The 13084-nt window shown below is 47.6% G+C and overlaps 3 protein-coding genes across 3 annotated transcripts; 1 reads left to right on the top strand and 2 right to left on the bottom strand.

Moving 5' to 3' along the window:
- Positions 1-2038: 2038 nt before the first annotated feature.
- Positions 2039-2974, bottom strand: N7447_006168 (uncharacterized protein; the record flags this gene model as incomplete). The annotated part of the gene is made up of 1 exon (XM_057230430.1): positions 2039-2974. The coding sequence occupies one exon, from the start codon at positions 2972-2974 to the stop codon at positions 2039-2041; it is 936 nt and encodes a 311-aa protein (XP_057085520.1).
- Positions 2975-3709: 735 nt separating this feature from the next.
- N7447_006167 (class I SAM-dependent methyltransferase) lies at positions 3710-4683 on the top strand (the record flags this gene model as incomplete). The annotated part of the gene is made up of 3 exons (XM_057230429.1): positions 3710-3750; positions 3827-3998; positions 4075-4683. The coding sequence occupies 3 exons, from the start codon at positions 3710-3712 to the stop codon at positions 4681-4683; spliced, it is 822 nt and encodes a 273-aa protein (XP_057085519.1).
- A 238-nt stretch (positions 4684-4921) lies between these two features.
- On the bottom strand, positions 4922-12898 carry N7447_006166 (type I polyketide synthase; the record flags this gene model as incomplete). The annotated part of the gene is made up of 9 exons (XM_057230428.1): positions 4922-6052; positions 6106-6574; positions 6610-10738; positions 10793-11393; positions 11441-11966; positions 12020-12359; positions 12406-12463; positions 12515-12601; positions 12650-12898. The coding sequence occupies 9 exons, from the start codon at positions 12896-12898 to the stop codon at positions 4922-4924; spliced, it is 7590 nt and encodes a 2529-aa protein (XP_057085518.1).
- Positions 12899-13084: the final 186 nt, after the last annotated feature.

The following is a 13084-nucleotide window of genomic DNA, read 5'->3' as shown; positions in this document are numbered from 1 at the left end:
CCCAGTAAGACTCATAAAATTGATGACAACAAAATGGGTTCGGAGGCACCTTTTGAGTCCGAGCCGCTTACTAACCGCCTTGCTCGCGTGGCCAAGGTTCCGATTGGAGTCTTGGCATTAGGCAGTCCACATCCTCTGCTCCTTTATTTTATTTCATGGACCACTACTGTGTGCTTTTTATATTTTTTTTCTTCTCGTAGAGGGAATTATTGATTGGCTAGGACCATGTTGGCTTTACCACTCTACTATGCGCTAATAAGCATAACCCTTACCGACGATTTTTCTATGTACTACCAGTTAAAACCCGCCACGGAGGTGCCTAGGCCGAAAGCCGACTAATTCTATACGGCCACGACATGGACGAATAATAGTGATAGGAAGAACAAAGTTTTGCGAACATTCCCCTTATGATGAAATATGCGATCTCCCATAACGCATCGAGGCTCTTATAAGCAGTGCTAAGAACCTATCGGGCTTTGTTAGCTCGACAGCCCCCCGGAGACGACATCTAGACTAAACCCGAGCGAGACCTAGTATCTTACTCGGATCTAGCGGAGATAGCAATCTAGGCACGGGTTCTAATTATAGTGGATCATTAGCACTATGTACAAAGCCTTCGGCTCTCGAGACCTTCTGCTGGGGACCAGCGCATCAATATATCTTCGGGTCGAGGTTAAATAAGATCACCTAGGCATTATGTACGCAAATATACATGTGCATAGTCCCTCGTCTTCTGTCCTACACACTAGGCTACATAGTTATTGTCAGAGCAGTTGGTCACATAAGACTTTGGATAATCTAATTTATCCAGTTCTCTAAGCAAAAGAGTGCATTTCAACTATAATACTAAGTACAGAGAGAGAAAGAAAGAAAGGAAGGCATTGGTGGAGTGAATGGTTTGTGGGTCCTGTTTCACCAATGCAAAACTGCAAACACAATGAAGCGGTAACGAGCGACAGAATAATTTCGGCCGAAATACCCAGCATGGATCGTCACAGTTAAACCCATGAGGGACGTTATATATCTAATAACAATCCGCCCGTGTTCTTTTCACATGTTCATTTACATTTTTTTAGATATTACTTTCTTAGTGTTACAGCTAGAAGCATCATCATTATTTGCCAGGAATGGGAATTATAACGGAGTATACGAGGACACGGTGAGTGGGGTCTCTAGTTCGGATACATATCTGCCTTCACCGTTGTTGCTGTCGGGATTCTATCTCCCAGGAAAGATCGGATACTGAAGACGAGGCTCTAGAATGAACTAAGAGCCCATCTTGCTTCCTTAATGCTGCGAACTATAAACATAGTATGTACAGGGGTCGAATGTTCACGATCACCGATGAGGTATTTTTCCCTTGAGTCAAGGCATCATGTCATCATGTCCTCATCCCTAAGGGCAAAGCTTGTTTCTTAGTTTAATATGCTGGCATCCTTAAGCGTCCGCGCTAGTTGGCTAAACCATTGACAGCGGGAGCATTTCACGACTTCAATGGACCTACGAAGAAGAGATTTCTATCACTATCTTTACATATACCTCGAGCGGGACTTGTGCATATCAGATGCTTACTGAAAATACGAAAACTTTTGATGTTATAAGGTATCACTTCAATTTGACGAATAAACCCACTCCCCACCTCTATCGCAGCCTCAACTTCATAGCTTCAATCTTGTGCTATTTCTTTCCACGCATCTGTATTCCGAGTCCTCCAATGATGCAATGTTGTGATATGTTCGTATCACTGAGCTCCGCAACTCCCTGTGACCTTAATCATCTACTTGGCTATACTTCTATCTTTCCTTGACTCCTGCTACTGTACTGAAGTAAGATACTATCACCCTAAGCTTGGTAGTATACCACAATAATCTATAGATCTACAATTCTATAACGACCTAGATATTCACCCTTGTAAAGTAGAAGTCTGATTAAAATCTTCTTGATACTGATGAAGGATACAAGGTTAAAAGAGACAACAGAAGCAAGAAGAGACAAAAGAAGAAAGAAAAGCTTCCCGCGATACAGAAAAAAAAGCGGTTTATTCTGACTCATTCTCGAATTGCAGGTCTTGCATGTCCCACACCAAAGTTCCGAACTCGACGAGGTCTTGTGTCATAAACACTATGTCACGTTCTCTGTGATTCTCTGCTGGTCGTCGGAATAGAAGGTGAAAGGGGATGAGGAGCTGCGGTGCAGGCTGCTCGGGATCAAAGCCGACTTTCCCATCGGATCTCGATTTCGTGATCGTGAGGTATTGTTTTCTGATGGGTCGGGAGACCTCCGAGTTCCACTCCCACTGCTCGATGGTGATTTCGGGAATGTTTACATGGACTTTTACTCCGAAAGCCATGTTGGCCTGTCCTCTTGCTGAATCTACCCAGTAGTGGCAATCGCGGCGAAGTTTTCCAGGAGTCTCTGACGATGCGACTTCTAGAACCACCGAGGGCCTCTTAGGAGCTCCGCGAGGAGGTCTTCGTGGACCCCATCCCCCGTCTGGTTCCTTGCATGTGTCATCTTCATCAGTCAATGTCGTCGATCCCCATGGGAAAATCGTGTTTTGTAGGCCCCTTTCCTGGAGCATCGAGTTAAGCATGTTTTCAAAAGCCCGTGCGGTTAGCTCGTGCGTTGGGTAGAGTATCTTCACAATAAGGAAGTTCGTTTTTGGATTGAAGGATATCCTATCATGAAAGGGAAGATCTGCTGATGGATCAAGGAAGTCATGTGCAAAAATCGAAGGTTGAATGATGAAGATAATGTGACCGCTGTGGGTGCCTTCCGTCTGTGGCAGATTGTCCTGGCGTCCTTCGTAATTCCCCTGTGCAGCGCGTAAAGAGCTATAGAGACGACTACGCTCAAGTGAGATGACCCGACAAAAGTCGTCCATACTATTGTAGTGATATACATTGACCGAAGAAGGTAGTCCTTCAATATCCTGAGGGCCATGTCGGGTGGCGCTGTCATAAGGCTGGGCCATCTTTGCAAAGAACGGAGGGGATCAACTACACAAGACAGGCCAGAGAGAACCAACACAGTGCGAACTTGTCAAATACAAACTTAAAGATAGTGTGGTATAGAGGACTGTAAGTCCTTTTTCGGATGTTCACATTAGAAGTGGCTTAGCAAATCACCTCATTATGACAGTGCTACCGTGGTGAATTAACGTTATGGTTAAGTTAACGAGTATACATTGTGTCAGTTATTGGAGCGCCAAACCAGCCCATGGAACTCTCCTGCTGGCTCTGACGGCCTGTCCTACTGCCTATTTTTATGTTTGGTTTTAACTTAATGTAGGAGGTTTAACCAATCGACCTCTTCCAGCTTTCCATAGAAATTTGTTGGCCACAGTCCTCGGAGACTTTTCTGGGATACTCTCCGAGCCCCACATGGCTACTGGCCCGTTGCTTCGGTCCGTTGGAAATCAGCCAATACCCGTGTACCATCCATGCCTCTCACCCCACTCCAGCATTCTTTGGGGGATCACGACCTGGCCTGCTTTCTATTTTGTAAGCGGTGCCTAGGTAGTTTTCGAGGTTTCGATAATAATTTGCTCAGGCAATCATGTGTACGCTGTAAGGTTGGGTTATATAAATAGGCGGTTCTATTCTCACATTATCTTTTGAACTAATTCTCACCTGGCGGTATTATATTTGCTTTCCTTTTTCGATATCGAACTACACTCAACTAAGGGATCTTTAACCTATCTAACATAATGGGGGAGACACTTGCCGACAAGAACCAAGCATACTGGAAGTGAGTCCTACGCGATGGAGGGACTCCCATGAGAGACCTACGAAGAGGAGAGATGCTCACCGTTGACTGTGTCTAGCCATGCCTCCCAAGATGTATTCAAAGTTAAATGGGTGCAAGATTTGCAGAATCAGATATCTGAATTTCTGACGGGTAGCGTGGACTGGATTGGCATCCAGCTTCCAACCGGCGACAATAGCCCCCAGACGAAGTTGATGGATTATGCCTGCGGAAATGGCATTGTTTCTCGTGTGAGTTTAGACCTTCGTTGGCAATTAAGAAAAATGAGACCCACATCAAACAATACTGACCCTCGCTCTTCTGAAGTACCTCCACCCTCATTTTTCCAAATGCATTGGCGTCGATCTGGCAGATGGCATGCTAGACGAATATCGTGCAACCGCAGCCGAACTAGGCCTCGAAGACTCGCGCATGTTGGCCGTTAAGGGGAACCTCCTGGCTCCCACAGTCACATCGACTGAGCCTGCACTTAGTGAGGACGAGCTAAATGGTTTCGACTTGGTGGTTATTTGCATGGCATTACACCATGTCGACGACACCTCTTTGGCAACCAAACGTCTCGCCGAAAGACTGCGGCCGGGTGGTGTGCTTCTCATCATCGACTGGGCGACGCGTGATTTGTCGAACGAGACTAAACAGCAAGCTGGGGTGCAGACAACTCCGTCCGGTTCGGAGAATCATCACCACCACCACCACCACCACCACCATCATCAGATGCATGAGATTATTGATTCGAAACACCCTGCAGCACATACCATCTCCCACGACAGTTTCTCAAAGGACCAGATATTGTCGTTGTTCGAACAAGCGGGCTGTGGAGAGTCGCAGTTTAAGCTAGCGGATCGACTATCGCCCGTCCCCGCCGCTCAGAGTGGGGAGATGCAGCTGTTCTGGGCTCGTGCGACTAAGCTGTAACATGTCATGTTCTAGTTGATTAGTAAATTTTAAATTCATTCACTAGGAATCGCTATAGTCTGTGTTCGGAAACCTAGGGATATATTCGATGCACAGTTGTTGACGAAATGACCAAGTTAACATAGGTTAGCGTATTCCGTTGATACGCTTGCCCCTCGCCTAAGTGGATACTTGGTATCAAATTGGATAGTTCTAGTGTATTCTCCACATTTCTCCATCACCAACTTAGAACAGTAACTCACTCCAGCTTGCCGTCAAGTCTTTGGCTGGCAATTTTGTGAGATAACTCCAGCATAGACCTTGCTAGAATTTCCAAAACGGGGATAGTGCAATTCATAGACCGTGATACCCAGTTGCGCAGCTCCACTGCCACATGGGAGTCAACTCCATACTCGGAGACTGGATTAGAAGGATTAATATTTTCAACTGGGATGGAGAGATGGGAGGCAATTTTCCTGCTCAGGGCATCGCAAATTACCACGGTGGCTTGATCTACCGTTGTTGTAGCATCAAGTTCAACCTTCAATCCTTCCATCGAGTCGCCGAGTGCAATAGATTTGCCATAACCCTGGAACTTGTAGCGGAAGTGGGCAAACAAGGGCGCATCAAAGTTTCCAAGTGATTCGTTTTCTTTCCATTGTCCGAGACCAGTTATAAGTTGTGCGCCTCCCGTCGTCGACTGAGAGATAGAAAATTCTATCAGGCATAGAAGTGTCGGCGTATCAGTGCCCTGGAATCCCTGTCGCTCCATTTTTGTGGCCAGCTCTTTGTTTTCGGCCAGATGGCCAACATCTTTGATTGTTCCGAGATCCAAAGATACTGCTGGAAGACCTAAGGTCCTTCGGTAAGCGGCAAATGCGTCCATGAAAGTGCAGCCGGCAGCATAGGCAGCCTGTGTGGCATTCCCAACAATGCCGCTGATGGAAGATAACATCAGGAAGAAGTCAAGATCTAAGGGGAGATGTCGGTGTAAATTCCATGTGCCATAATATTTCGGGCTCATGACACGATAATACTCATGTACCCTCATGTTTTCAATATGAACGTCCTTGAGGACCATGGCTGCCTGTATCACCCCTCGTATTGGAGGCACGCAACGAGAGAGATCATGAAACATTTGCTGGACTTCAGTCTCGTTCGATATGTCGCAGACTCGAGTGGTTACCTGGATACCTTGTTTCACCAGACCTCTCACTGTCGCTTGAGACTCGTGCCTTGAAAGGCCGCTTCGACTGACGAAAATCAGGCTCTTTGCTCCATTTTGCGCCATCCACGAAGCTACCTCCCTCCCAATCCCCCCAAGCCCACCGACCAGCATGTAGGAGGCATTTGCGCGGAACAATGGCTGAGTAGCCCTTGGGAGCGTGGCCTATATCTCGTTAGCTAGCGGTAATTATTATCTGGGTATGGGATAAGCTGAACCTTCACAATATCACTCTCTTCTACATGGACCACAACATGCTGTCGTGTTTGAACTGCGGTTAGTGCCTCATCAATGAGTGAAACATGATATGCATCAGTAGGGCCAGGCCCTTTGAGTAGCCCTTGGAGGAACAAGGGAGAAACCTTCGGCCATATTCGGTTGGCAAGTTCAATCTTCTCCTTTTGGAACTCAAATATATTGACTGTAGTCAGGGACATATTCTGAGCACATGACAATGGTCGAGTCTTGAGGTTGGTTGTGCGAAGTTGAATAAACCGACCAAATGGCGCAGTGCAGAGCTGAAAGGTTCTTTCCTCTGCGGTCTCGAACGTCACTACTACATTTGCTTTCTTGCCATCGGTCAACCGTAACACACCCTTGACCACATCGTCCTTCCCGGTTATGAAGACATGCTCCCCGGGTATCCCGAACCTCGAGCTCACAAGTCCTTTTCGCGGGGGCTCTGCACTGTTGCAAATATTCGAGCGTGCCTCAGCAGGAACACTTCCAAAAGTGCTTGGCCGAAATGACTTGTAGCGTCATGCACGAGAACGGTGTCATTCGACTCGACCAGTGACATTTGGTTCACAACATAATGAGCAATTGTATATGCTAAAGGCAAAGCTGACGCCACCTGTAATGACATTTCGTCATTGATCTTCTGGAAAACTGATGAGCGATCGTGATAGAAGCTTCTCGCCGTCCCAGCTCCAAGACACGCAACCCGGTCACCTACGGTGATGCTGTGGACCCCAGCGCCAACCTTGTATACTATGCCACTACACTCTAGACCGAGGGTATCGTCAGGTTGCCAATCAGAATGGTCAGGCTGAATGTCCCATTTATTTAGGCCGAAAGCGTGTACTTTAATCCCGACGTATCCGGCTGGGAGTTCAGTCATTTGCGAATCGCCAACAAATCCGGGGTCATCAAATTTTCTGGAAAGACGGAGAGGTTGCTGAAGCTGATGGAAAGACTGCTCGGACACAGCCTTAATATTATTAATGGTGCTCAGTATCTTGTTCTCATTCAAACTTTCTAGGACTCGTGGAACCAGAATCTGTCCATTTCTCTCCGCGTATTCCGTGTCCTCATTTGGATTTTCACGGAGAAATCTGGTAACCAGTACTTTTGCAATCATTTTGGCGGCTTGAGATTCCGAGAGAGAATCATGAGCATCCAGATCAAGGGTGACAATTGGGTTTACACCCGATTCGGCACGTGCTGTTCTTGCAAATCCAACAGCCAAGGCCGCGTTTGGGTTGACAGGCTCAACCGTCCCTCCTCTTGTTATCCAGAGAACTCCTCCGCTCTGGGTAAATATAGCTTTTATCTTGCTGAATGTAATTTCATTGGGAGCAGCTAGCAGGGAGGACGTTGAAGTATCCAAGACCAAACAAATCTGATCTTTACACTCCACGTTATCGACTTGTGTCACATTCACCTCACATGAGATCTTCTCGAGCTCAGTAACTATATGCCTGACAGTCTCAGTTTTGTCCTCGCAAATGATGGAAACCTTTCTGGACGACTTTTGTATTTTTCGCTTTTTGGCCACGATGAACTGGTGGCTCTTCTCGGAGTCCTGCTCCGCATAGGCATCGACTTCAGTGAAATGCGCATCTTGCAGGATCTCCTCCCATTGACTCTCCGTCCAGGCACCCTGGCCTAAACAGAATTCATCTGTGGACAGGCAGTGCAAGGCACCAAACAAGAGATTTTTCAGCACATCCTTCTTTGGGTCGAAGGGATTAATTGCAATCAAATAGCCAGATGGTCTCAAAAGATCATGGATTCTGCTGAGTGCCTTTTGTTCACAACGTGCAGTACACAATCCATGAGGCAGGATTATGATGTCAACGGAGTTCTTTTCAACCCCTTGTTTGTGGAAATCCTTGCCAAGATCCAGGGACTTGCATTCAACCCATTCTGACCAAACCTCCAGTCGCTTCGAGGTATCCTCAAGTACGGAGGCGTTTTCGTGGATAAATATATATCTTCCGCAGTGAGGTGTCTCCTTAAGCGTCACAAGATAGTTCAGAAATATCTCTGCTATCTGGCCTGTGCCAACTCCAAATTCAAGAATGGATATATCTGGCTTCCCATGGCCAATCAAGTCGACGTATTTTGCAGCTGCTTGGTACGAAGCGTCCGCTGAGAATATATCCCAGAACTCATCCAATAGGCGATCGTCAGTCATGAGGGTGGAAAAGTCAACTTGATTCCGAATAATAGGAACAAGGCTATGGCCAATGACCCGCAGGAGGTTTCCCGTCGGGATCGGATGGATGTTTTCCAAGTGAGATGATGGTATTGAAGTTTGACTGTCATGTCTTTCAAGCAAATCTTGGAGAAAACACCGGAATCTCCGGTGAGAATAGTCAAGTCCCATTGCCTCCGTTGTGCTGACTTCCTCCAGCGCAGCTCTGATGAAGCCGGCTGCGCTCTCTTCGTACTCCGTTTGAGGCGCGAGCTCTTGAACAGCATCCACCTTGTCGAATAGGAATGAGCTATTGCTGCTGGAAAGAAAGCTTGGATCTGGTTTCCAGTCAATTTGATAAATTATGCGGTTTTCTTTTCTCTGCGATGCTGGTTCGACACGCTCAATCCTCGCACATCGTAGGCCACGAAGTGAAATTGTTGGCTCAGTTTCGAATTGCTTCTCGTTACAAATCACTGCCACTATACATGCCGTTATGTCCTTTGTTTGCATCGGGCACACATGAGTACAAATGCTCATGAGATCTCCTGCCGAACAGCTGAGGCCGGATGATACGATCATCTCTTCGATGAAGACAGGGACTGCGGGTCCTTCCTCAACTCCCATACCTGGGGGTAAGGCGGCAAAGATGGTTTGAAATATACTATCCAGAGTGCAAGGGTGGACCAAAAGCTCATTCTGGAATGACGCAGGCATCACAGATAGTGTATCCGGTACAGTGACTTCTGCAAAGCATACCCCGTCTTGGGTGACATGTGCCTTTGTCAAATTTGAAAAACATGGTCCGTATTCCAGACCAGAATTTTGAAGCTTCTCGTAAAATTTAGCGACGTCAATCGCCGATATTCCATGGACTTCCGTTCCCAACAGAACCGTGGCGTAACTATCAGTTCCCTCCACTCCATTCCCTGAAGCGCCAGTGCTTTTTAGTGCCTCGACCCAGCCAGTGCAGTGCTTAGTCCACCTATTCTCCTCTGAAATAGAGTATATATGGAAATTGTACAAATGTTCTTGGTTTTGTGTCGACTTTTGAAGAGATATCATGACCTCGACAGCGGAAGTTTCGTTGAGGACCAGTGCTGACTGTATTTCCACATCTCGCAGGACGTAACGAGCAACTTTTTCCTCATTCTTGTTCAACTGTATTGATGCTTCAAGTGCCATGGCCAAATAACCTGTAGCAGGGAAAACAATATTCCCCTGAATCTTGTGATCGAGAAGCCAAGGGAGCTCTGACGTTCGAAGATAATTTCTCCAGCGAGGCTCGAATGGACATGCCATGTTTTCTGGTGCACCAAGTAAATCCATCCGCGGGGACCTTCGGTTCCGATACATCTTGCTCAGTCGTGGCTCTGCCCAATATGACCTGGTGTGATTCCAGGCATACGTCGGAAGATCAACTAGTAGCTGAGGTGTCCTGCTTCTCTTTGTCCCCATAGGGCGGTTGATTGCACCAAAATCAATGGGGTAATTAAATGACGCTAATGTGGCGGCTGCGCCGAGCGATGTAGTGACTGCGTTGGCCTTTCGCATCAAAATGCTAATATAGCTTATATCGGCGGCATTGAGCTTCGCATCCGCCTGAAGTATTTGCTTTATTGGCCCAGAAAGTGCTGCATGGGGGCCAATCTCGATGAGACAATCCACAGATGGCTTTTGGGCTGCCCTGGCCCTTCTCATTCTGGAAGTCCCTGCATGCCCAGCACGCTTCCCTTTCGTTTCAAAACACAAAGTCCACAGGGACTTGGCAAAATTCACTTGCCCAACCAAATTTGACACCCAGTACTGAGCATCCAATTCTTCCAAAGAAACTAGCGTTCCAGTGACCGAGGAAAAGAACGATGCGCAACTTGCTGTCATTTCTCCCGCTATCCCATCCAGTCCTCGGGGCTGGATATGATCTATAAGGTTGTGATACTGCTCGGCAACCTGTTCTATATGAGGAGAGTGATAAGCGACACCCACTTCAAGGCGTCGACTGAATACCTGTTGTTCTTTCAATGTTTGTCCGAGTACATCAATGGCAAGCGTATCACCTGATATCGTGACACTCGATGGACTGTTGACACACGCTACCACCAGCTGTCTGGGCTGAAATCCGTCCAAGTAAGGCTGCACCGCCTCGGCAGACATCCCAACTGCCATCATAGCACCTCTGTTTGCCTGGTCATCTAGAAGGCGGCTTGCCACAGCGCCTCGGTAGTATGCCACTGACATTGCATCATTCATGCTGAGTGCACCGGTAGCATATGCAGCAGCAATTTCCCCACTAGAATGGCCCGTCACGGAGTCTGGATGTATATTCCATGATTTTAGCAAGTCGACCAGCGCAATCTGCAACGCTGTGCATACTGTCTGGCTGAGACTTGGATGGTTCAAATCGGAATTCTGGGCACACTTTGTGATCTCCTCTGTTTTCACCACCTTAGTGAACCGGTATTTTCAAAGGGGTGATGTCTGTTTACCTTCCACTGTAAAAGGAGCTCCAATGTCGTTCAGAAATCTGTCGATGCCCAAAATTGACATTTTGAAGACAGGATAGGCTTGGAGCAGCTCCTTTCCCATCCCAGCCCACTGTGCGCCTTGCCCAGTAAAGATAAACCCAAGTATTGGCCTCCGAAGAGCGCTCCTAGCTTTGAATTTCTGAGATAGAGAGACCGCCAAACCCTCCATCGTATCTCCGACCACTGCTGCCTTCCACGGAAAGGCAGAGCGTCGCTCGTTTACTGTGAACGCAAGGTCGTTGAGAAATTTCTCATTACCAACCTCATGCTGCATATCGAGCATGTAATTGCTTAGGGCCTGCATTTGTTGCGCACAGGTTTTTTCATCGAAACCAGAGACCATAAATATGCGAGATGGTCCGAGCAGTGAGCTATTAACTGTCTCATCATGGCTTTTGCACGCGGTGGTCGGGATTATGTCGTACTCCTTGAGTCCCCAGCTAAACAGGCAGCCTTGGGCATCTTCGACAATTACATGGGCATTGCTCCCACCGTACCCGAAGCTATTCACAGAAACGCGACGAGGCCCTGTGGTCTCCCATGGCTCAGTTTGCAATTGAACCTACTGACGTTAGTCCCCCAACTTTCAACTTATCCGAGTCTCCAAACCTTGAGTTTCCAATTATCCAGTGGGATACGTGGGTTGATTCTTTCAAAATTCCTGTTTGGCAAAAACATGTGATTTTCCAGCATCAGGACTGCCTTGATCACACCAGCCACACCGCTGGCGCCTTCCAAGTGGCCGACATTTGTTTTAATGGAACCAATCCGTACAGGATTGTCAGGTGGACGACCAGTCCCAAAGACACGAGCGATTGCTCCTGTCTCAATAGGGTCTCCGGCCAGTGTGCCTGTCCCATGGGCCTCCACAAAATCGGTTTCCGAGGGGTCCAGAGCAGCCCGTGCATAGACGCTCCGGATCAAGCTTTCTTGGGCCGCCCCATTGGGTAGCGTAATCCCTGCAGTACGCCCGTCCTGGTTGGAACCTGTGCCTCGTATCACGGCCCGGATCTTGTTGCGGTCGTGTAATGCCTTGGCCAGAGGCTTAAGGATGAGACAGCCAGCTGCCTCGCCTCGCGCGTACCCATTAGCCTTTTCGTCAAAGGTATGGCATCTTCCATCTGAGGAGAGAAACCTGCCACTAAATGAGCATTTTGTTTTTAGTCAGGGGTAATTTTTTTTACTTACTTCATCATGCCCATGGTTGACATAAACTCATGACTTAAAATCAAATTGACTCCCGCTGCGATCGCCGTTGATGCGTCCCCTGTTTGGAGGCTTTGGCATGCCAAATGAAGTGCCACGAGGCTTCCCGAGCAAGCCGTGTCTACCGTGACACTAGGCCCTTTCAAATCAAAGAAATAAGAGAGTCTGTTTGCCGTCATTGCACGAGATTGCCCGGCGTTTGTACACTGATACATGGGTACACACTCGGGATCCCGAAGTAGCAGATCTGTATAGTCTGCAGAGAAAGACCCTACGAAGCAAGATGTCTGTGTACCCATGATTTTAGTCAGGGGAATGCCAGCTATCCACCGTCAGTCTTGAAAGCGCGATTGGGAGCAATAACCTACCATTCTCAAGTCCTTCATATGCTACCTCCAAAAGCAATCTCTGCTGGGGATCCATGGCCTAGAATATTCACAATCAGATGAGATCTACAACACTTGAATATGTACTCACCGCTGCCTCGTCGCTTGTCATGTTAAAAAATGGTGCGTCAAACACAGATAGATCCTCTTCCAGAAAGTGGCCACCTTCCACGTTGATCTACCCCCACATTATTAATTATTCCGCGAAGTTGCATCTATGACTTACCGTTCCATGGCGGGCATGGTCTGGGTGATGGAATGCTGCGCTGTTCCACCTCTTAGCTGGAATTGGGCTCCATGCTTCTCTACCCGTGAGAATCATTTCCCACAGCTTCTCGACATTTTTAGCATCCCCTGGTCCCCGGAAGCCAATTCCCACAATTGCTATCGGTGTACAGGTTTCCGCGGCCATCTTCGCCAGATCATCTTCCGAAATGGTCGACGTTAGGGGTTTCACGCTAGGTTGATACGGCATTGTTGCTTTTGGTTTGCTAGACATCGGCCAATGATCATATTTCGCATCCCAGGGAAAAGTGAAGGATCTGGCTTTTCTCAGGCCAGGGCAATGGGTTTTCCTGTATCAGCACGATCGGTCTACTCAACTTTCTGGCGTCATTTGTTCTCGGTAGCAGCCTACATTGGACATGTGGGCATGTTTCAC

Source organism: Penicillium robsamsonii (assembly GCF_028829455.1).
Source record: "Penicillium robsamsonii strain IBT 29466 chromosome Unknown utg000003l_segment0_segment0, whole genome shotgun sequence".
Taxonomy (NCBI): domain Eukaryota; kingdom Fungi; phylum Ascomycota; class Eurotiomycetes; order Eurotiales; family Aspergillaceae; genus Penicillium; species Penicillium robsamsonii.
The sequence above is the reverse complement of the archived record's forward strand: the minus strand, read 5'-3'. Positions and strand labels throughout refer to the sequence as shown.